Source organism: Aotus nancymaae, unplaced genomic scaffold, assembly GCF_030222135.1.
Source record: "Aotus nancymaae isolate 86718 unplaced genomic scaffold, 86718_ANA_hifiasm-v0.15.2.pri h1tg000001l, whole genome shotgun sequence".
Taxonomy (NCBI): domain Eukaryota; kingdom Metazoa; phylum Chordata; class Mammalia; order Primates; family Aotidae; genus Aotus; species Aotus nancymaae.
The window spans coordinates 12,385,887-12,411,247 of record NW_026988412.1 but is presented as its reverse complement, the minus strand read 5'-3'; the positions used below and the strand labels follow the sequence as shown (position 1 = coordinate 12,411,247).

Genomic DNA, 25,361 nt, shown 5'->3' with positions numbered 1-25,361 from the left:
GTTCTGCCTGATATATCATGGATTGTCACGTTTAGACTCAAGTCATTTTGGCGGGGTTGGGAATTCATGTTTGGAGTAGACGGCCTTCAGGGCTCCAAGTAAGTTTATTAAGAGACTACAAGGAATGCCTTTGGTATTAGCACAAGTGTGCTGTGCCCTTTGATTCTTCCACATGACAGATGATTGCTGATCAAAGGCTCTGTCTACTTGGCAGAGGATAAAGGGGATAGCTAGGCAGTCACTCAACTGTAGTTCCATCCATGTATGTAGTTAAATGTGATAATCTACTTTCTAGAGAGAGACATAGTCGGGTTGTTACCTCTTTGGAACAGACCAACATTATCATCATCAATGTAAACCTCTTATTTCTTCATTCTACTGTGTCAGTGCTTATATTGCTAGCTGCCCAAGAGTGGCACCTAGGGAACATCTATAAAAGATCAATGACTGTGCTCACCTCCAGATCAACTCAGTCCAAATGTCTACCATATGGATAGATAGGTAAACATACATGCATAAATAACCAACTGGGAGACTAAGCACACACTTCATTAATCATTGACCAAGCATTCCCTATTCTCCAGCTTAAGGCTTTTAGGGTAGAAATCCTCCAAGATAACCATCATTTGTTTGGAGCTAAGACATTTGCATTATTTTCAGAGTTCCCCAGATGATTATAATGCATACCGAGATATACAAGACCTAGAATCTTATTTTTGAACTTCCTTTAATCTAAGCTGTCCCCAGACCTTGCCAGTGTGCCCTCAGATACATCACCAGACATCTGCCATATTAATTATCCTCACTCATCCTCTCTCTACTCTTTCACACTATTGATCGAACGTTGGCAAAAAAATGCAGACAATGTGTTCCAAGCCAAAATGTATTAAGCATTTATTGAGCATCTATTCTGATTCAGGCACTATGTTAGTCCTCTGAAAGACTATAAAAATGATAAGTAATATCTTAGCTATCTGAGGGCTTGAAATCTAGTAGGAAAGGGAGATATGTATGCAAGTTACTGTATAAAATGCAAAGGGCCATGATGACATCAAGCAGTGGTTAAGAGTATAGGCTTTGGCTACAGTGCTTTCTCACACCCAGTAAAATAGCTAAAATTAAAAAGATGACAACACCAAATGTTAGCAAGGATATGGAGCCACTAGATCGCTCACCCATTGCCTGTGGAGTGTAAAATGGTATAACTTTTTGGAAAGTTATTTGGCAAAGTTTTATAAAGCTAAACATACCCCTATACTATGACCCCTATACCTAGGCATTTACCCAAGAGGAATGAAAGTGTATATCCACTAAAAGGCTTGTACAAGAATGCTCATAGCATCTTTATTCATAGTAGCCAAAATCTGGAAACAATCTGAATGTCTACCAACAGGAGAGTAGAAAAAAATTGTTACTTATTTATACAACAGAACACTCCTCTACAATAAAAAAAAAAAAAAAAAAGCAACAAGCTACTGCTATACATAACATGGCTGACTCTCAAGAAAATTTTAATTATTTTGAGTGAAATAAACGAGACAGAAAAGCGTACACATACTGTGCGAGTTCATTTATAGTAAATTCAAAAACAGACCAAACTAATTTATGATGATAGAAATCATAACAATGCTTGTCTCTAGTTTGGAGGGAGGGAACTGGTGAGAAGAGGCACAAAAGAACTTTGTGCGCCATATTTTGATGGGGTGATGGTTACATTCTTATTTAAGTTCATTGAATTGTACACTTAATATCTGTATGTTTCCCTGTAAGTAAATTTAATCTAACAATATTATTATCACCATACAACATATATAAAATTAAAATGATTGCTTCAATATTTTAAAACAGAGTACTGGCTTTGACCCACATACTTGTGTCCTCATTCTCTAGCTTATTAGACTGTGAGACTGTGGTCCTAGACATACTACTTTTTGGATCTCAGTTTTCCTATTTCAAAAATGAGGATAATTATGATGCATAAATAATACTATTGTTGGAAAAGGGATATAAGTGCCTAGCACAATGCCTGGCAAGAGGAACTACTCAATTATTTGTAGTTGCTACGGTATTACTCTTATTAGCCTCATCATTGTCATCATCAGTGTCACTAAGGGACAGTAGAAAACATTACAGAAAAATGAAGAGTCTATTTCTTCTTGGGAATTGCATGAAATGGATGACATTAGCAGAAAATGTTGAAAAATTAAGATAATTCTAATCAGGGAAGAAGAAAAGACAATTTCAAGCAAAAAATGAATCTGAAGTGTGCAGAGAGCAGCACGACTTTTAGTGTGACCTGAACTTGGGGCTGAACTACTGGAGCAGAGGCTGAAAGATAAGACCTTGCCAGTTAATATACAAAAATTAAGATGTATACACAAGCTAAGAATGTATGTACTTCAAAAAGCAACAAAAGGATCCTGGGAGTTCTGCTTCTTACCATGCTGTTCCCTGGATGAACTGGTTTTTCTCAAAACATCTAGTTGCCTTCTCCTATGTCTAGTAGAGATGAAAACAGAGACATAAGCTTTAAGTTAAAGCTTTGCACAGCATTGGATGAAAAAAACACACAATAATTCTGAAGATCATCTGTCTCTAAAGCAGTGTTCTTTTAGGATTTCTCTATTCTCCATTTTTCTGTTTTGTTCTGTTTTTGTTCTTCCACTTGCTATTGCTTGGAAGTCATCTGCGAGGAGCGGATGGACCCTGTGTGTCTCCAGATATGATACCGTAAAAAGCCTTTGACATTGTTTATATGGGATGCAGGTTAGAGCAGTGAATCCTATCACTAGACAACCCCAAATTAGGAATGTTCTATTTTTAAAAAAAAGGAACTGTATTCCCTAAACATGTCAATTATCATAAGAGACAGTGGAAGGCTGAGGAAATGGCCCAGATTGAAGGATATGAAAGAACAGTATCAGCCAAGTGCAATGGCAGGTCCTAGAATAGATTCCAAAAGAGACAGGAAAATGCATAAAGGAAATTACTAGGCCAATTTGAAAAATTGGAAGATGTGTGGTAAATTAGATATTAGAAAAGAATCATGAATCAACATTAAAAATACCAAAGTGGATCATTTCACCATGGTCCAAGGGTAGACAACTTATGACCTGTGAGCTAAGAACACTTTTACATATTTAAAGTACTGTATAAAGAATAAAGACTATGCAACAGAGACTGTATGTGGTCCACAAAGTCTAAAATAATACTATCTGGCATTTTATAGAAAAAGCTTGCTGAATCTTGCTCTAATCATATAAGAATACCCCATTCTTAAAGGGAAGAATACCCTATTCTTAAAGAAGACACACTGAATTATTTAGGGATAAAGACCATGATATATGCAACTTAGTCTTAATTCAGGGAAAAAAACTGTGTGTGTGTGTGTGTACAAACACATTTATACACAGATGGACAAACACAGCTATAAATATGCATAGTCGAGATGATTAAGCAAATGGGATAAAGTGTTAACAGGTGAATCTAGGTAAAGGAAAGTGGGTATTATTCGCAGTACTCTTATTCTTGGAATTTTTCTGTTACATTTCAAATTATTTTCAAATAAAACTTTGCCTCAAATTCTTAACTTTTTGCTGAAACCATAATTTAAGAGTTAAATGTTATCTCTCAATTTTACAAAGCTCTCAAAACATTCAGTAACTTATTCTTCATGCCCTCCTTGTACTTGTGAAAAATAAATAATAGTTATTATCTCTATCCTAACAATGAATGTTAGCTGCAGTTATTTATACTAGCAACTAGCATTTATTGAGAATGTCCTCTGTGCCAGATGCTGAGCTAATGGCCTCTTATTTATTTAGCCCTGTGAAGAATTCCATGAGGTAGGGACTGCTTTACAAATGAGAAGATTCAGGCTTAGAGTTATTAACCAACTTGTCCAAGATCATACAACTGATTAATAGTGAAGCCTGGAACTGTCTGGATAATTGCTGCCCTTCCCAACTAATTAAGAATTGGGTACAGCTAAGGTCAGAGTCTCTCTTCTAATGCACAGGAGTCTATTATGCCTGAGCTGCTGTTGCTCTTTAGCTCTCTGGTAGGAAAAATAATGCTCACCCCTCAAAGATGTCCATACCCTCATCCCCAGAACCTGTGAACATTCTGTTGCCTGGCAAAGGGAATTCCAGTTGCAGATGGAATCCAGGCTGCAAAACAGCTAACCTTAAAATAAAGAGACTATCCACGCAGGTCCAGTGCAATCATAGGGTTGTTACGTGGAAAAGAGAAGCAGAAGAGTGAGGTACGGGGTAATGCAAAGTGAGAAAGACTTAAAGAGCGCTTGCTGGCTCTGAAGATGAAAGAAGGCCACAAGCTAAGGAATGCAGGAAGTATTTCCCTAGAAGCTGGAAAAAACAAGGACATGGATTCTCCCCTAGAGCTTCCAGACAGAAATACAGCCCTGCCAATATCCTGATTTTCACCCAGTCAAACCCATTTCAGACTTCTGAGCTCTAGAACAGTAAGATAAGTTTGTGTTGTCTTAAAGTCACTAAGTTTATTCTAATTTCTTACAGCAGCAATAGGAAACCACTAGGCTTTCACTCACAGGTGCAAAAAGTCCTTGTTCCTACCCACCCACATGTTTATACAACTTTGAAACATGAGTATATTTTGCTGCTGATGTATTTACATCACAGAAACAGCCCCCTTGAGAGCAGAGTTATTTCCAGGGTCCTCTGAATGACTTCTTTCTTGAGAAGTGACGGAAGTAAGACGTATATGGACAGTGAAAGAACTGAATGGAGTTATAATACGTACAGCATCCGATGCTGCTGGCTCTGTTTCCTGCTCTGCTATTCCCAGGATACTACTAACTGCTTCGGTATGCGGTGATGCCTTAATCCTTGATATGCCTCCACACAGATTGAACTGATAATACAGAGATTGTGCAGGATCTGCAGAACATCTGTGTATATGACACATACAACCAGTCCAGATAGAAGTGAATAACTTGTGAGACAGGTTTTAAGAATTGCCACCTGCACCAGAGCATTTTTAAACACTGGGATTGTGGAATTTCATGCAACTCCAAACTTGTTCTGCTCCCAAGGACTGTCCTCTGCTTCACACCCTCTCCTTACACCTTAACAATACTCTTCTGTTGGAGGGGAGGAGGTTCTTTTTTTTTTTTTCTTTTTTTTGTAGTACCAGGGGAAGTGGACATCCTTTGTTATTTAAGACAATTATAAATGAATCAGAATTCTGGGCCCTTGAATTTTTGAATTCTCTGTAGGAAAAATATACCTAAGGTATACTTAAACCCACTCAGACCATCATAATAAACTTTTAAGCCTGTATAAATAGGCTTGACCATTCATTAACTCCAAAGCTATTCATTATTCCTCTCTCTCCATTTCTCACACAGTCAGAATGAATACCTGAGAAGACTAAATAGAAGGAAACTTCTGCAAGGGAGCAAAATCGAAACACCCAAAATCTATTTCCTAAAAAACAGGAAAAGACACAGAGGTGCATTTTTAATGATGCTAAATTCAAAACTGGGTACTAGAGTTAGGTGTGGTAGCTCATGCCTGTAAGCCCAACTCAGTTAGCTAAGGTGGAAGGATCACTACTTGAGGCCAGGAGTTCAAGACCAGCCTGGGCAACATAGCAAGACCTCATTTCTTAAACAGTAACAAAAGAAAACCCAAAACCCTGAGTACCAGAATCTTTTATCATCATAGATTAGTTCTTCTACGATAATAAATGTGGACAATAGCTAAGTCATAACTACTATATAATTCATTCAACATTCACTGGTATTAAGTTCTTTAGCTAATTAGTTCATCTAATTTTAACAGCAACCCAGAAACACAGTTCTTTCCATTGTCCTCATTTTTTTAAAGAGAAAACTAATCCTCAACGTGATTACATGACCTACCTAAGGACAGACAAATGATAAATCACAGGGGTCAAAACGCAGACCCAAGTCTATTACTTTTGTCTTGACTGCTTCCCCCAGCGGCAGACCCTGAGACATGGATGTAATCACAACTCACTTATTCAGAAAGTGATGGCAGGAAGCAGATGAGCAGGGCACCGGAAGGCAGCCAATACGGTGTACTGTCAAGCAAGTGACCACAGTGGACAACAGGACCTCGATTCTTCTAGGAAACTCTGGGTGCCAGGATAGATACTTTAGTGTTATCCCCACCTGTGGGCTGAGGGAGCTGCGGTATTTATCCACCAATTCCCATTTGTGACTGATTGAAAGCTGCTCCCTATACAGGCTGTGTTCCCACAGCCAGAAAATAAAGCTCTTAGACAAAGAATGGCCTGCATTTACATTAAGAAGCTGGGCTGAGGGGATATAGGCAGGATATGCCTTGCACTTGTTAGCACTCTCAACCACCAGCTGAATCCAGCTACTTCCTGCCAGCCCATAGGTAGGACTCAGAATGCTATGGTCCCTTGTGTAAAACTCAATTCAGTGTGATGGCTAATGGAGCCCTATCCTGTCAGTAGACTCAATTTCAATTCAGAATGCTGACATTTGGCCTCTGCATTCTTGCTGGCTAAGCACAAAGAATATCTTTTTGCATTATCTACTGTGGGCAGCTTCAGTGAAATAGCCAACCCTCAGGTTGCCCTGGTGGCATCCAGCTGTTCTCCAGCCATTTCACAGCCTCGGCTTCAGAGTCAACTGCAATCAGGAGCCAAGACATTTGTTCTCCATAGTGATTCTGGTGCATTTTGAGGAAATGAGCAAATGATGAAGTTATTCCTCCCCAATATTTCTCAGGCTTTGGTATGCACACGAGGTACTTGGGGGTCTTGTTAAAATGCACACTCTAACTGAGCAGGTCTGGGTGGGGCCCTGAGATCCTGCATTCTGACAAGCTCTTGGGTGCTGCTGCTGCCATGCAGAACCACACTTAGAGCAGCAAGCAGTCCTCAAGTGAGTCACAAAGACTTTCTTAAGCTAGCCTCACAGAAAAGCCGTTTCTTCAGCTGAGAGTTGCCATAAGGTCACAGGTCCAGGCAAGCCAAGAATTTGGAGTGGTTTTAAAAAAAAGTGGAAATAAATAACCAAATTGCTACCAAGCAGCAACTAAATGCCAAGAGGAGGAAGAACAAGAAGTCCAGTGTTTGCCAGAAAACTCAGAGCACTACCTAGTCTGAATAACAAGGGTTCGTGAGGTTAAGTAAAAAGTTAAACCCATAAACATGGCTTAGACTACTTTGCAAGCCATGATCTTTTAGATCTCAATGTCCAAGTTGGACTTCTAAACTGCCTTAATAAAGACATCAGTTGCCTCCCTATCTTTTCATGATAATCAGCTGTATTGAGCCTTTGCTGTAACGAGTCATTTACATTCACCTGCTACTCTTATCCCCTTTTTGACAGATGAAGAAACATCTATCAGGTGGTGAAGGGACTGCTTAGATACACAGAGCTAGTAAGAGTTAGAGCTGGGATTTAAACCTAGGAAGTCTAACTCCAGCGTCCTTGTTTTTAAGCATGACATGCTACCTCCTTTCCTGGCCTTTTCCACCCTCTGTTTGCCCTTAGATGGTAGAGTGATGAATGCAATACTTGGTAGCTTCCATCTCCCTTACACCTCTCCCAGGGCCAAGGCAGTTTTGGTTAGGTAGATGCTGCCAGCACCTGGCTGAGACCCTAACCACTGGGCTCCTATACTGTTCCCTGAATTATGTCTCACCTTCATGCATTGAGCACCCTCATTTGGAGATCCCATCTCAGAACTTTGTCTCATTCCACAATCTCCTCCCTGAGGATCAGAAGCCTATGTGTTGCATCAAGCCCAGAGCCCAAGTGTATTGGACACTGTGATGCTGGTTTCTAGGCTCTACATATCCTTCATCTCATGCCTACAAGGTCAAAAGTTACTGCAATTACCCGCTTCTCCTGCAGGGTAAACAGGCTCTGTGCCTAGCATCTGCCTCACCCATAAGCCCAACCCAGGTCATCTGCCCTCGGCTATCTTTTGAACTCTTCCAACAAGATCCCTTTGCTTCTTTGAACTGCCTAAGGCCATGCAACAACTCTCCACATATTTAAAGAGCCATCCAGAAAACTTGAACCAAAGTCCTTGCACAATCTGCTTCATAAAACATAAAGGCACCAAATTTTCAGTGCACAAAAAATGAGATCACCCCTGTGATCTCATGGAGAAGATACTCCATAAATGTGACTTTCAGAAAATAATTGTTTTGCTTCCCAACACTGGTCATTATGATTTTGATTTTGCCCAAAGGCTAAAAAAGGAGGGCAGTCCTCCTCACCACCATCTTAAAAGTAAGAATAATTTCTTTGTCATCATGCATAGCTATTTAAATACCCTCTACTTACTATTTCACATTTGGGCTGAATCTTTAGGATAAAACTGCACATCCAAAGGAATAAGAGGAGCAGATATACAGATGGAGAGAAAGGGACTAGAAACAGTAAAAAGTAACATTCATTCATCATCCAACCATCTTTTCACATACAAAATGTGAGTGCCTCTGATAGGCAGACACAAAAATATTTTTGCTGAGCAACCCACAGCATAGGTAACCAAAGGGTGTCTCTAAATGCAGCTGGAAGTAGTTTGTGGGGCCTTGGATGACAAAGAATAAACCACCAACCACACCAGGAGCATATGGAAAGTGGAGGCTGAGTTTCAGCCCCAACCTTCCGTCCCTGGATCCAGAGGAGAGGAAGGGAGGGAGGGAGGGCGCTGAGAAATGGGCAGTGAGCGAAGATCTCACATTAGATCTAGGCTTTTGGAAAACTCAGAGCTCCACAAGAGAAGACGAAGGAAGAAGCCCTGGCGTATGCAGCAGTATCGCCATTCAACAGTGAGATAAAAGGAAAGCTAAATGTCTGGATTTTTTCTTCAGGAAGACACACTATGAACTATGCCCAACTTACCTTCTTGGAAGATGCTGGGTCCCTTGCTGCCTTGTGCCTTCTTTTCACAAAACTGCACCTTCAGCTTTTCCAGATCTAGGAGGCTTGCTATTATTAGGGTTTTGAATGTAAGGACAGGCACAGGCTCAGGCTGACTACAAGCATTTGTCTCCTAAGCCTGATTGTAGTTTTGGACATATAGTTGGACTATTCCAAGTATTTAGTAATTCAGTAAACCAGTTAACCATGCCGGTGAAAGACTAGGACTGTTTTGCACTGGGCACCAGAGTGCGGGCTCCATATTTTCATTTCTTGTAACATCGTTAGATCCCGTGAGACTTGTTCACTACCACGAGAGCACGATACCATTAGATCTCGTGAGACTTGTTCACTACCACGAGCGCTGCTCTCGTAAGATGTGTGTTTCCCCTTAGGCCTTGATTGTAAGGCCTCCTCAGCCACGTGGAACTGTGAGTACATTCAAGCTCATTTTCTTTATAAATTACCCAGTCTCAGGTGTGTCTTTATCCGCAGCGTGAAAATGGACTAATACACCACCAAACCAGCTCAATCCTCTTAGTCCGCTACAGATCAAAGGAAACGTCCTTAGTGAGTCAGACTTTGTGCTGAATAACACCGAAGGCATTATTGATGCTCAAATAATGGTGATTTTTAAGTCTGTGGTGTGTCTTTATGACTTGACAACAACACTGTATAATAGCGCTGTGTGTGTGCCTAGATGGTGTTAAATTTATACCTTTATTTTAATTTCCATATCTCAGAATTTTCTTATTAAATCAACAAGAACGGGTTTGTTTGGAGGGCTTTTGTTTTGAGAGTTTTTTTTTTTAAACACAACTTCTGGCATTCATTTTTTTCATCTGCAAAAAACAAAAATCTAATAGTTCTTCCCTACTTCTCAGAGGTGTCATGGGGATTAACATAATGCAAGTGTACGTGCTTTAATAAGCATTATTAAAAAATCCTTTGCAGATGTGAGCATGTAGCTTGCTGAAACAGTAGAATCCCATATGGCCTTCAGAACCTAAATCACAATGCCTTAAATCTGCGGGTTTGTAATCCACACACTGTAGCCTTGTAGAGCCACAGAGAATCAGAGAGAAACGTACCAGGGGCTAAGGTGGGACCAGAATCCAGGCCGAGGTCAGTCATCCCTTTCCCTGTGTAGCTTCCATGATTCTAAGAGGTCAGGGAGTTCACCCCTTGCAGGAGAGAAAAAAAAAGGCTAATTGAATTTCCTTCTGCTCAAGAATCCTGGTGTGTGGATCTGGGGATTTGTGAGCTCCACCGAAAGCCACATCCCATGGAAATCTCCACTCAAGTGAAGCACAATGAGGTCCCTGCCTTGGAAGAGACTGGAATTCCTCTTGCTTTCCTCTGCAAAGTGTATAAAACACAGCATGCCCACTGAACTGAAAGGCTTGTTTTCATGTCTTGCATGTTATTTTTTAAAATGGAGAGAAACTTCTCTTTAGGACTCATAGTGTTCATTTTTAAATCCTGGACTAATCCATAGTGTGTATGTGACCTTTTTGATGCAAAAACAACACAGTAGCCTCTGAATTTACATATTATTTTCCAAATCTCAGAATATTCATTTTTAAATGACTGCTAATTTAGTTCACTTGGGTTTAGTTTTTATTCCAGTGGCATCGGAGCCACATTACCATGTATCATTTCTGCACCAAAACTTATAAATTCCAAGTCCCAGAAGGGAAAGCAATCTTAACAGGAATGCTTTTATTCACCATCTCTTTATTTCATAGGTTATAGGTTATAGATGATGAATAATAGTATAAAAGATTATAGACATAATAAATAAAAGATGATAGAAAAGGAAGACTGGTTCTCCCAGTCACGAGATTTTCTTCAACACATTAGGACCTCTGCCTAAAGCAAAAGTGAAGATATCCAAAGAAGTGAAAGTTTATTAACTGAAAATTTCAAAACAAGACAGCTGCTTTTCGTTTCCTTGGCTGCCATCTAGTGGTTAATAATATACACTAAAACATGCTCTTGGGAACATTCAAAAAATACCTGCCTGTGTTTAAAACAAAACAAAAGATGTCATTAAAATATAATGCAGGCAGGAGACATTTATCTTTTCTAATAATTGTTATTTAGAGCCACAAGTGGCATTTCCTTTCCTGTCTCCTAGTCTACATTCTTTCTCTAGGAAAAGAACATTGATGCAATCATTAGATAATGATTGAGCCTAGTACTGTGTACTAAGACTAGAGCAAGAATGATAAGGATGAGGTCCTTGCCTTCATGGAAGAGACATATGAAAGCAAAAAAACAAACATCAAGATGAGTGTTTAAAAATGAATAGACGGCCAGGCACAGTGGCTCACGCCTGTAATCCCAGCATTTGGGAGGCAGAGGCGGACGGATCATTTGAGGTCAGGTGTTCGAGACCAGCCTAGCCAACGTAGTGAAACCTCATCTCTATTAAAAATACAAAAATTAGCTGGGCATGGTAGTGGGCGCCTGTAATCCCAGCCACTCAGGAGGCTGAGGCAGGAGAATCACTTGATCCTGGGAGGCGGAGGTTGCAGTCAGCTGTGATTGTGCCACTGCCCTCCAGCCTGGGCAACAGAGTGAGACTCTGTCTCAAGAAAAAAAAAAGAACAGACAAGTCAGGAGGGACACCAAGGAGGAAGCCCTTAACTCTGTTCTGTATGACTGACAAGAAGAGTTTGGGTTAAGACTTCAGTAATGAATGAGCACTCTCCAGACACACAAGAGGAAAATAAGCATGGAGGAGAGTCAGGAGGCTCTGTTTGGGGGAATATTGACAAACTATGTCAGAAAGACAGGCAGAGGCTAGATCAGGAAGGGTCATTTGAGATTGTATTAGGCAACTATTATGGAACAAACAGTGGCATACAATAATCAGCACATATTTCTCACTGGAGACTGCAGGTGAGCTGGGGTAACCATGCCCTATGTGCCATTAATCCTCTCCTGGGGCCATCCTGAGACCAGGTGGCTAGCCTGGGCATTTTCTTTTTCTGTCACTAGCAGAAGCACAAGAGAAAGAATAATAGAAATGCACAAGACCTCTTCAGACCTAGGTTTGGAACTAGCAAACTGTCTCTTCTCTGTACTCCATTAGCCAAAGCAAGTTACTTGCCTGAACCCAAGCCAAGGGGCAGGGAAGCATTCTCCACCGGTGTGTGGGAGGGGTGGCAAAGCCACAGAAGAAGGGACTCAAATAAGGTGGAAAATTGGGCCGATAATGTAGTTGCCATGGGTTCCATACACCCGTATTTGTCTAAAAGGTGGTTAGAAAAACATATCGATCAAAATAGAAGTCTGGCGTTGAATTATGGCTTCCAGAGCCCAGGGATACTGAGCATGCAAATGTCTGGGCCCTGTCCTACACCAACTGATTAAAAATCTCTGAGTAGAAATTTTGAGGATCTGCATTTTAACTGGTTACCCAGATGATTATTTCTATTCATCCCGAAAGTTAGGAACCACTGGAAGATTAATGGGAAAATAGAAAAAAAAAGTCAAGGAAAAAACATAAAAGGAAATGGGTGAAAAGAGGAAATAGTACCCATGAAGAATAGTAAACATAGTGGGAAAAGGAATAAGAAAATCCAATGAAAAATGGTATCCAGACAGCAGAGGGGAGAAATTAAAAAAGATACGTATGTGTTGAATTTTGTGAAATGCTGCTCACAGGTCAAGTAGAACAATAAATCCCTATGAATTTGTCAGTTAGGGAATATTATGTGAAAAGAATATGATAGTGATTCCAGGATATCATGAGGCCTGTTTCGCAGGTGAAAAGGGGAAAAAAAAGAAAGAAAAGTGGCATGAAATAAAACAAAGATCCACCATCCTTCCATTTCTTCTTTCACAGGTCCTTATGATCATGGTGAAATTGATGAATTCCACATTTAAACTGACATAACACCTAAAAAGTTAATTTCTGGCTAATTATTAAAGAAAGAAAAATGACATTTTTTTGTACCTGTTGGTTCTGATATCATGCCAGATATTATTGGTAGCATACTGATAGCATACTATATCTAATAACTGAGGCTTTATATATTTGAATAAAGAATTAGTCCCTTAATTCTTCATTATTTCAATACATATTTCCTTCATTTTTCCATTATTTATATGATGTTTTCTTAAGCAGGTTAAAGGAAGTCAAATAGCATATTAGCACTATTACTTAGATTCCCAAGAATTCTCGCTAGCATGCAGCATCTTATTCATGTCACAAGCTTTTTCTGAATTTCAGGACCAGATATCCAGTCTCTAAGGAGTGGATGCTGAAGACAGCTTAGAAGGTACCATGCTAACAAGGGCCACTCAGAGATGAGGTTCTGATACTGCACTATCAAATTCTGACTTGTCCTATCCCATTCCAACTCACAGGAAGGCACCTTTATTTAAAATGTGGTTTGCTTAAATGTACTTAATAATTTTTAGAAACACACAAATACATTCACAACTCTATTTCCAAGAACTGTTTTGTGGCTTCATTGATTGTGGCAGGGTTGCAGTATGGAAAAGTCAATGCACCCACTAATGGATTCACCCAGCTTTGGGGGAAGCCCTAAAACAGATCCAGGCACAGACGGGAGACTAAAAGACAAAGTTGAAGGACTCTCCATCGAGACCAAGAACTGCAGTTAATTTCTGCCTAGACCAGTGAGTGATGAGCCAATGCACATCTGCTTCTTGAGAGCTTTGTCTACCGTGGCCAAAACCTGTACTAACTATGCAGTGTTAGATTTATCTTTTTTTTTTTCTTTGAGACAGAATCTCACTCTGTCGCCCAGGCTGAAGTACAGTGGTGCGAACTTGGTGGGATTAAATTATAGACCTAAAGTATTTCAGTTTCAGTTTTTCAAAAAAGGGAAAGCTAGGAAATGCAAAATATACACAGTAGAAATATGAGTCTCAAAAGTATGCCCATAAACCTCGGAGATTTTTTTTCTTGCTAGGCTTAAAAGATAAAAACAAAATAATAGACACACACACACTGCAACCTCCATCTCCTGGGTTCAAGCAATTCTCCTGTCTCAGCCTCCCGAGTAGCTGGGATTGCAGGTGCCTACCACCATGCCTGGCTAATTTTTTGTATTTTTAGTAGAGACTGGTTTCCACCATGTTGGCCAGGCTGGTCCTGAACTCCTGACCTCAAAAATTTATCTTTGCTAGATGTCACCTTTTTTTTGAGCATTTTAAATGGTGTCTCTAATGCCTGGTGAACATTACATAACAAGCAAACCAGCAGTTAAGTAGCATCTCCATCTTTTAAAATTAAGATTGGATTCTAGACCTCAAGTATTCAACTTCAAATTCTCAAAAAACAGAAAGCTTAGGAAATGCAAAACATACACAGTAGAAATATAATGATTCTAAAATGTATGCCCATAATCCTCGGCCATTTTCTTCTTGCTGGCTTAAAAGTTTTTACACATACATACACACATGCCAAACAGCAAGATTGGTAGGCAGGTTCCTCTAAATTGTCTGTCAGCCCATGTCCAGTCATCTGCATCTGATTATATTTGACATTAGAAGTTAAGGCTATTCTGCCAAACATTCATCCTCCGTTGTTCCACATCACCATTTAATTTGGGAAGAAGGGACAAGGGCTTTCACATAAAGCAGCAAAGGGTAGTAGTGGGTCACAGTACAGACTGCATGGGTTCAAATCCTGATTCTGTTTCTTATGGTAGACCTCAGGCAGTTTACGCAACTCTGTGCCTCAGTTTCCTGACCCACAGAATGGAAATGTTACTAGTACTTCCTCCAGATGGTTCTCATGAGAATTAAATGAGGTATAACAAAAAATGAGCTTAGGAGGGTGTCTGGCACACAAATAGGGCTCAATAACTGTGAGCTACGATTGTGTTCAGAGATCTCCACATATTTTGAAAAAAAGGCTTAATTGTCCCACTGCTTTAAAGTTTTCAATCTTCTGAGGTTGGGGGATGTCAGAAATCAAGTCCCAAAGTGTAGGAGGTAAGATCTGTGCAAACTGAGCCAAACCCTAACACACTCCTGTCTAAATGATTGATGGGTGGTATGTCTCTCAGAGTTCATTTTAGCCTGCAACAAAGCTTAGTCCTAAGAGGTGCATTTAATGTGGAATTTCAATCTAAGGCAGGTGAGGGGAGCCTCATAAGAGCCTAGGAAACCATGCCCCACTGGTGAGAGGTTACTCTGCCTACTTGTACAAATCCAGCTATTTGTCTTGTTAGAGTTAAGCTCTATTAAAAAAATAAGACACTCCTTTCTCTCCCAAAGGGTTCTCTGATTCTGACTTCATTCTCTGAAAGTTTAAGTCTGAGTATGAATGTAAAACATCTGATGCCTCCTCAAAAAAGAAAGTGGAAAAGAAAAAGTAAGCCCTCTCATGACTTAATTTCTTTTTTGGTATTATTTAAAGACACACAAAGCCTAGAGAAGCTCCTGAGAGATGCTGTCATCTATGGCCAGCCTCGAACCCGCAGAGCTTGGAAAAAGATTCTCATCCTGGTGGAGGGTGTCTACAGGTATGTAAATAACCGGACATATTCTATGACTCGGAGGCCTGCAGCAAGCTGACCAGTGCGGAAAGGCTGATCTTTCCTAGCAAAATAGAGAAATGAGTTAGATACGGTTATTAAAAAGGGACCTGAGACATAACCACCAATGGGAGCTGTCAGTTTTGTGTCATCTGTCTTTCTGATGACTCTCTATATATATGGCAGAGCAGCTTGGAGGCCAGCATACTTGTGAAGGCTTCCTCAGAAATGTCCTCAAAAGGCATTGCTAACTTGAGTTGATTCTTACCGCTACCTTTGACTGCCCCAGAGTCTCAAAGACCTTTTGCAGCAGGGTTATTCAAGCTCAGAACACTCCTTGCCTTTATCACTAGTAGGTATTGTTGATGGGTGGCGCAGATGCCCCTACCTGGATAGCACACCCAACCCCCAGCTGCTTGGTGAACTTGGTCAATGATTGGCATCAGAATACAAAAGACCTGCCTGTTTTCCTCAAGGTAGGAGTAACCTGTAGTGCAATTCTTGTTCCAAAGCCAATGGGTAGGAATGGGATGATGTCTAGTCCATAAACCAAGGAGATGTTATTTCAGTGTGCCCACTCCTAAATCAATTCTCAAACAATCCTAGTGTTAGACAAATTGAGGGAGATATCTCCTGTAATGATAGAAAAGTGAAAAATATTAAAAGGAAGGAAGTGAAGGCTGTTTAATGTTAAGACGAGGAGTGTGGCTACAAAGGAGACTTGAGAATAGACACAGGGTTTCTTTCAGCTCGCTAATCTCATTAGTCCCTGAGTGTACATTTTTTCTACTACATGAATGAGTAAGAAGCAGCAGCAAAGTGTGTGTGCGCCTCCATCCCTTTTGGGGGCAGGGGGATGTAAATTCTCCCAACTTTAAAATAATAATAATGAGCTTGGATTCATTTTATTTTTAACATTTTTATCTTCAGTACTTACTGGCTGCATGGCTAGGGTTCTGGATGTTTCCAGTTCTACTGTGGGAAATCCAAAGTTCGCATTTCCAGTTTCTAGCAGCTCACTTTCTGCATCATCTATTGGTACCTCCTACAGCCAGCCCAGAGAGTATGTACTGTTGAAGTCTTTGGTAGCACTCTAGACCAGTAGTTCTCCAGGGTGAGCTTGTCCTTGCCCCAGCCTAGGCACATTTGACAATTTTCATTTGTTATAACTGCAGTGTGTGACTGCCATATGGCAGACAGACGCCAGGGATGCTGCTAAGCATCCTACGATGCACAGAACAGCCCCCACAACAGTTATCTAGCTCAAAATGCCAATACTGCCAAGGCTGAGAACACCTGTTCTGGTATAACTGACAACTCATTAGCCCTAAACTTATCGTTTTAAGAAATAATCTCATAATGACTCTGGGCTGTCGTAACCTCAAGCATGGATCTTTTTCCCTGTGTGATTTTGTGCCTGCTGCCAGCCTGGGACGGGAGCAAATAGCCCTTATCTAAACACCTGTCATTCAGGCCTAGATTCGTGGGAGGATGGATTAGCTGAGAGAGAGCAGACTGGGCATCTCCTTTAACCAGAGTAAACAAAACCCAACTGCAAATAAACAGAACTTGGCTCCATTAAAGGAAAGTTAGGTCTTAAGCACTTTGATGATGGCTGAAACTAAGTAGACCACTAGCATTTTACTGGCAAATATTCCCATCAGCTACACAGAGAAACCACTCCGGCAGCAGGACTTGTTAGTGGCCATGCCAGGCCTGTATCCCACCACTTCAGAAGGACAAGGGAGGTGTGGACTTCAGCTCCAAGCCAGAGTGGCACCAAACGGCAATTTTCATTGCACTGGCAATGGTGACTGCTCAGTTACCTATTGCCATGTAACAAACCACCCAAAGCATAATGGTTTATTATTTCCCATGCTACTGTGGGTTGTGTGGATCAACTGAGCAGTTCTTCCGCTCCACATGGTGCTAGTTAGAGGGCACTCCTGGGACTTCATTCAGCTGACAGTTTGTCTGGGGCTGGAACATCCAAAATGACCTCACTTGCACATCTGGCCCTCGGTACCGGCTTCTGCCTAGAGTGACATGCTCTCTTCCACACGGCTTTCTCCATAGACAGTCTCTTCTCATTGCGTTGTCTTACAACATGATGCTGGCTTCCAACAGAGCAAAGGCGGAGGCTGCCAGTGCTGAGACATTATTACTTCTGCCCTGACCTATTGGCCCAAGCACATCATGAGGCGGCCCAGATTCCAAAGAAGGTGAAATAGACCCTACCCTGTGATGGAGGATCCACTTGTATATACAAGGATGGGAAGCTTTGCAGGCAGCCATCTTTGGAAGCCATCCACCATAGTGGCTCAATCGACCTAGTGATGACACAGAGTGAAGTCCCCACTTTCTATGAATTTTCCTTCACAAGGAGGTTCCTTTCATTTCATTTCACCCACACAGGAATCTTGACTTCAAATGAGACCAAGCTTTAGAAGGCCTCATTCACAGATAGGACAAGGGAGGTGTGTCCCATCTCTTTGAGAAGCCTCAGTAACTCTTGGGAGCCTCAATTTCCTCATCTGTAAAATAAACATAGCCTAGAGAAGAGTTCTAGAGCTTTAATCTTCAAAGGAAAAGCCTTTATATAGGTGTTCTAATTTGCAACTACCACCAGATATTTCCCATAAGGCCGGGTGCAATGGCTCATGCCTGAAATCCTATCACTTTGGGAGACCAAGGCGGGTGTATCACTTGAGGTCAGGAGTTTGAGACCAGCCTGGCCAACATGGTGAAACTCCACTTATACTAAAAATACAAAAATTGGCCGGGCATGGTGGTGCACTCCCATAATCCCAGTTACTCAGGAGGCTAAGGCACAAGAATCACTTGAACCTGGGTGGCGGAGGTTGCAGTGAGCTGAGATCGTGCCACTGCACTCTGGCCTGGGAGACAGAGAGAGACTCTGTCTCAAAAAAATATATATATATTTTCCATAGAATTTTCCAAAGGTCCAAGGTTAAGAATGTGAAGTCAATAGTTCACAAATGCACTTCTACCTTTTAGAGGTATATTAGGAATGCATATCTTGTTGATACCTGCACAAAGCCTCCTTTGAATTTTAACTCCCAGATTTTTTCTCTTAATTGTTGTCTGCCACCATGGGTAAAGTATCCCTACATATGTAACCACAGAGCCCACATATATCAATTTTTTCATATCCCCTAAAGAGAGCAATCAGCCAAATCAGAAAGTTTCAGGCAGATATTAAGATAGAAAAGGCTAGATACCCAGTCTGAGAAGTCAGAAAATGCCACAAAACTAATAATAATAATGTCATCATTCATAGGTATTATTATTCATATGTAGAATATAGAGGAGCCAGGATTTCGAGGCAGGCCTGGGACTTAGATTCAAATCCTGGGATCACCACCTACATCCTTGTGGCCTCCATAGGGTATTTTTGTAATAATAAGTATTCAGTGAGGTCATATAAGGTAGTGTTTGGCAGAGGCCCAAGCCCATAGAATGCTCACAACCAAGAGTGACTGTCTTCATCATCACATTGATTTTCAGTCTAAGAAGTCGCAACTCAGAAAACATGTCATCTATGTTGCAAGCCTGTTTGCTCTTCTTCCATCCAGAAAGTGGATGTTAGAGAAAGAAACTCACATTGACCATGTGTCTACTCCTTGCTAAACATTTCCCATGTGCAACCTTGAGTAAGCCTCCAAGTATTCCTGAAGTTACTGTGAATATGAAGAAATTGAGGCTCAGAGGCTTAGATAACTTGCCCCAGGACAGAAAACTGAAATGAGGCAGAGCTGGGATTAAAACCAGGTGGCCCTGATGGGACAAAGACTCAATGTAAATGAAGAGTCAGCCTATGTGTCCATATCCAATGAAGTAAACATGGAAAATGCAAGATCATCCATTTGACCTTTACCATTAACCTATCTAGGGCTCAGTTTCTTCAACTGTAAAACAGGGACATTGAAACTTGAAATTCAGAGTTTAATGAGCCCTTAATAATATTATTTCAGTGTTCTGATCTGTATGTTTTCATTAAGTATCATTTTAAAATCACATTTTTCCAATTTAATGTCTCTGAGAAGTTTAGATCCCTTGTCAACTCACAATGATTGAGAATCTCAAAATTATTCAACAATATCCTTGATTTGTGGTGTCCCAAGTAACCTGGGACATACACTAGCATAGCTGGAGCTCAAACTTTCAAAATAAAATTAATGAAGGAATGATAGTCATCTCTTCCAAAACAAACACATATATAAACATATGCACGTATACTGTCGTCTCAGAAAACCATTTACTCTAAGAATGTAAGCTCTTCTCCTATCCTCAAAACAATGTAAATTGAAGGACTGAGAACTTCAGTGGTAAACTCTTACTTCATCTCTATGGTTTAAGCAAATAAAGAAAAACAATAAGAAAACGGTAGTTCCTTCATTGTTAATTGATCTTAACTCCCTTTTTCTCTCTTTCCACCTTGCTTTCTTGTTTTGGGTTATACTTTAGGCCCACCAAGGAAATTTTTCCACCATGTGAGTTAGCTAGCCAGTGGTTAAATTCTCAATCCTGCCAGTGGCTAATATGGTTTATACATGGAGGGAAAGGTGGTGAGAGGGAGATTTCAAAAAGGAGGCTTGTCACTTAGCTAATACATTATGTAATAGAAAAGATATAAAGGAATTATTCACTGGCTTGCTGGTTTAAAAGTAATTCAAGTCCCTGCACAGAGCTTCAAATTATCGTGGAATTATCTGTACCTACAGTTGTATTTTTGTTGTATTTCTTCTATTGAAGTTGAAAGAAAAACATAACCTTCCATTCAGGAAGAAAGAATAAAATGCTGTTCTTGTTTCCTATGTCATTTTTGGCACTGTTTTTTGACAGCAATTCATGTGAATAACATAGATAGCCTTTTTATGGCTGCATGACACTCAATATCCCACTATGAGAAAAGACTGAATTCAAATTTGATCACATTGTGAAAATGAAAACTTAATGTGGGTGAATATAACTCTATAAAAGTTGAGTTCTCCCTAGGACTCTATGTGTGCCCTGCATTAACTCCAGAAGTCAGCAGTATTGTAGAGTCATTAATCTTAGAGGAAGAAATATAAACCAGGTGGGCAGGCTCCTAACATCAGCGAGACCAGCCCCATGGAAAGATGGTTAATTAGCTGCCTACAGTGTCTGCAAACACTGTGGAACATTAACTTTGGCTCCCACCAAATTCAGTTCCAGAACAAAGAATGGCTGTTTGTGGCAAGTCGGGTTTTTGGTATATTTGTGTTACCAACTTATAACATTTCAAAGAGAAGAAAATTCTAGAATTCTGAGGACCTGAGGCCATTTATTATGTATGGGCCATTTATTATGTATGACATCCACCATGACACCTACATGCCTGACCACTATAAGACTCAACATAGAACATTGTCAAGGGCTCCCAATTTCCCAAGTTAGGACTCATTGCAATCATTTCCTCCTACGCTTCTCCTCCTAAGGACCATAACAATTCACTGAATGCCCATTATGGATCATGTAGTTTACAAGCATGATTTCAAGTGATTGTTATAAAGACCCTGTGAAGAGGGGCCCATCATCCTGTTTGTATTACATATGAGGAAACAGGCAAAGAACATCATACAAATTTCCCAAGTTCACAGTTAGTAGGCTTAAGCAGTCAGATAGCCAGACTGTCTTCCCCTCAATGGAAACAATTTTAACAAGCAATTAATTTAAGAACATGTTGTAATGAACTCACAAACTTACATAAGAAAAAACAACTCTATTATTTTGCCTTTATTTCATTAAAATCTGAACTCAGCCACTCAAAACTACCTTGTGAAACACACAAATGCTGCACCCAATGATCACGATGCTCTCTCCAAACCAACACCGGTTGGTCTGGGTAACTGCACACAACCAGCTGGACTGTTTTGACTGAATCAGCCTAACACCTAAGTTTATTTTTTAATACATTAAATTTAATCTAATAGATAATTAGGGAGGAAAGGAGAAGTTCACCTCTGTTTGATTCAATTAATGAGCTCTTGAACCAACTTAAAGGGTTGCTTGAATTGTCTGACAAGTTCCTTTGTGTGCTGAGTGTGTCTGTGTGTTTTCATACAATTCACCTGTCAGTACAGTCAAAACTGTGTGCAAATAGACACAGCTTGCAAAATGTTCTAAGAACTGATGAGTGTCAGTTTTTTTAATCCATTGAGTCTTAGAGGTGCCATGTAAATATAAATTGTAATTTTACTTATTCATAAACTTCATTTTTTTCCCTTTGTGCCAGAGGATGTAACAAGAAGCTCCCTAGCATGGAAGCTTCTATCGTGTATCTGCCCCAGATCACAGGACTTGAAGTGCTTTTGCAACTTACAGTATTATGAAAAATAAAATTGGGGTTAAAACAAAAGAATGCATCTAGAGCAGTGGCCCTCTATGTGTGGTCCCCAACCATTGGTGGCAGCATATTGGCAGAAATGCACATTTTCAGCCCACCCCATACCCAATGAATCAGAAACTCTGGGGTAAGAGTCTAGCAATCTGTTTTAACAAATGCTTCAGAGGATTCTGATGCTCACTCAACTTTCTGTTCCTTTACCCTAAAGGAAGAGAAAAAGGAGACACCTCAGCCTTTGACTTGCAGTGGGTATTGAACAAGAGGTCTTAAAGACTTCCTATTGTACTTCAATTAATACTATGATGTCTTAAATAAAATTCTGTGTCTTTTTAATTCCCTATTTTAATCTATGGCAGTTCAAGCACTGAGTTTAGGTCAAACCAACCTGGCCAAACAGGCAAAACCAGGCATATAAAGGGAATGACCATAGAATAATTTCATCTGTTCTAGCAGAATATCTAGAGTCCGAAATGGTCAGTCTAGTTACACTAGCCAGCTTTACAAATTATTTGGATCAATAATGCAGTGAGCTGATTGTCTGCTTGGGAATTAGCTGAAACTGAAAGCACTTAAATCCATCGAATTGAAATTATTTTATCCAAGTAGCACAGAAATGCCCAAGTGCCCTTACAAGATTGAGAGGGTTGTCTCAGCCAAATAAAATCTGCCTTCAGAACAAAGGAATGGCTTGTCTCTGTCATCCCTGATGTGCATCAGGGCAGACTGTCTAGGATGTATTGATGGGGAAACTGACAGAGCTTCCCAGGAGGGTATTTGTTAGTTATGAGCATTTCTCCTTCTACCCTAGCATGGAAGGTTCCATCGTGCATCTGCCCCAGATCATAGCTCTAAAGAAGAAATACAAGGCTTACCTCTACATAGATGAAGCTCACAGTATTGGGGCCGTGGGTCCAACTGGCCGGGGTGTCACGGAGTTCTTTGGACTAGACCCTCACGAAGTTGATGTGCTCATGGGCACATTCACCAAAAGCTTTGGAGCTTCAGGAGGTTACATAGCTGGAAGGAAGGTAAGAGAGGGACTCTTCATGTCTGTTTAAAACCTGAGCACCCTGGGGATGCAGTGTGTAGGGCTTCTCTGCATTTCATGAAAGCTTCCATTCAGTTCACCACACCTCAGCTGATCACTGCAGCTTGGCTACAGTGGGTTCACAGCCAGATAAGGCCCAGAATGTCGAGGAGCTCCCTTGAATAGTGAAGAGGAGCATGTGATGAATGATCGCATTATAATAAAATGACAACACTGACCATGTACACAAGGGGCAAAGTACCAGAGAGAGGAATAATTAACTCTGTTAAGTAGTATCTAGGACAGGGTTTAGAATGAATGTCCGTCTTGTAGACAAATAATGGTGGGGGGAGCATATTTAACACAGAGAGAGAATAATGAATACCAAGTCACAGAAGTGATAAGGGGATGGATATTACAAAATCTATAAGCAGTTTGGGTTTTGTGGCACTGAAAAACACAAGGAGGGTAATAGCAAGTGTAGGGAAATGTTAGTTACTAGGGAGGCTGATCCTGTGCTACAAGTTGTGGGTTTTAAGAGTTTTAATTAAAACAGTGGCAGGAATGTACTTTTAAGAAATTTTCTCTGCAAAACAATTCTTTCCATAATATTGCATAAACCATAGGTCAAATCCTGCCATTCTCCAGTATCTTATCTATATGCCTTAAAAATTCTCATCTACTGGGAGTAGACTGTTCAGTGAGTGTTCACACTGTCATTCTAGTGCCAATATCACCAAGAGGTTTGTGAAAAGAAAACAAATATTTGAGAGAGATTTACAAGGAAGGAAAGGAAGGAGACAAAATCCAATAAATCCAATATTCAAACTTGGGTTTGAAGGATAAAGGAGCCAGTTGTCTGACCTATGAGAGGACAGCCTTGTCCAAATTCTGACAGCTATCTCAGACAAACCTACACCTGTCCCAAAGAGCCAGTGTGACAGTGATGTTGGCTTAGCCTAGGATGCCACACCAGGCCAAACCTAGTGCATGCAAGTGGTGTCAACAAAAATCCCTGCTTCCCTACCTATTGTGATGAACAGGAACAAGAGTTCAGACTTCTGGTAAACCCATTAGACAAGCCAAGAAGTGCAGCCACAAACGGTCCTCTCACTGAAAGCTCATGATTTAAAACAACAGATTTAATTCTGGCCACTGGCTCTGCCATGAAATACACAGACGCTTAAAATGTTCAGAGTTTTTAATGGTCTTTACCCTTCAATAACTACTGCTTTCTTTCAGGCCCAAAGCATTGTTTTTCATTCCCTCTCCCCTGACCTGTGGGAATTAGCTGGGTAATGCTAAAACCATTGGAAATGCCCAGGATCTTACAAAATTCAGCTAAATCTGGTGAAAAATTAAATGTTCCCTTCCTAGACTGTCGAAGCAGTAGGATCAGAGAGTCTCAAATTTAGGAGCTCCCTGATCCTGGCTACACTGCTCTGTGAGCTTGTAGTTTTGTGATTAGCAGCAGTAAAAACTACAAAATTTTTAACCAAGCGTACCTCTGTTTCCTGAACCAAAGGCACCTGAATAAACTGAAGCAAGCCAATCCTTGGAATGTTGTCAAATTTGGTGGATGTCACATTTTTCCCCCCAGAGTGCCTTCATTTGATACCCACTTAAACAAAGGCTCGTGACTAGCAGAAGTAAACACCATTCACCATGATTCTCTCTCATGCTTTCCATTCTGACGTCAGCTAGAGTATGTTTAAGGTGTAGTTTCTCTTGTCTACACAATTTCTATTCATTTGGGGTAGATACTGAGCAATTGTGAAAATTATCACTATTTACATTAATCAGGATGCAAAAACTTTTTTAAAATGCCCATTTGCCACATCGTTCATTCCCCCTCCTCTCTCTCCTTTTTCTTCCGCATCTTTTCTCTTCTCTTCCCTTCATGTTACACCGCAGTGTCTAAATTTACCACTAGATGGCAACAAGAATTAGAGCGTGTCTGGCAGAGACCCGTTAGCCTACCCTGAGATCTACTGCCCTAAAACAGCAAGATGCAAAACGTTGAAAAACAGAGCGGTTTCCAAGACCTGGGCGGTGAGCAGAAAACAGCAGAGCACTTGAGAAAGTGCATGTATTATCCCTGAAGACTTAAGAATCAGTCACATACACACCTATGTGAAACGGTTTTGGTGGGACTGTGATGAACCCAGATAAACTGGCTTCCTTTTGGCCTAATGAGTCCATGATTTAATGGAACGTATATATCTGTTCCTTTGTACCTTTAATTATTTTAATTATGTTAATTTTTCATTATGTATAATTTCAAGTTAAATTATATATTTTATCCCTATGAACTTCAGATAATTTTGTGAGGAATTTTTACTTTGAGTCTGTTTAAATTATGCTTTTTAACAGAAACAACATAGGATTGGGCAAATGCTAAAGATTTTTGAAAAAACTACTTCTACTTGTATGTTGAAGTAATTAGAGTACAGTTCTCAAACTCTGATAACTACTTTAAGATAGAGATAGATAGATAGA

At 40.3% G+C, this 25,361-nt stretch overlaps 1 protein-coding gene across 3 annotated transcripts in view; it reads left to right on the top strand.

Moving 5' to 3' along the window:
- SPTLC3 (serine palmitoyltransferase long chain base subunit 3) overlaps positions 1-25,361 on the top strand; it is a 157,418-nt gene that overhangs the window by 84,820 nt on the left and 47,237 nt on the right. For all 3 annotated transcript variants that reach the window (XM_012475016.2, XM_012475012.2, XM_012475022.2), the window contains 2 exons: positions 15,327-15,432; positions 22,644-22,863. In XM_012475016.2, coding sequence (XP_012330439.1) covers positions 15,327-15,432; positions 22,644-22,863 — 326 coding nt within the window. The remainder of the gene's footprint in view (positions 1-15,326; positions 15,433-22,643; positions 22,864-25,361) is intronic.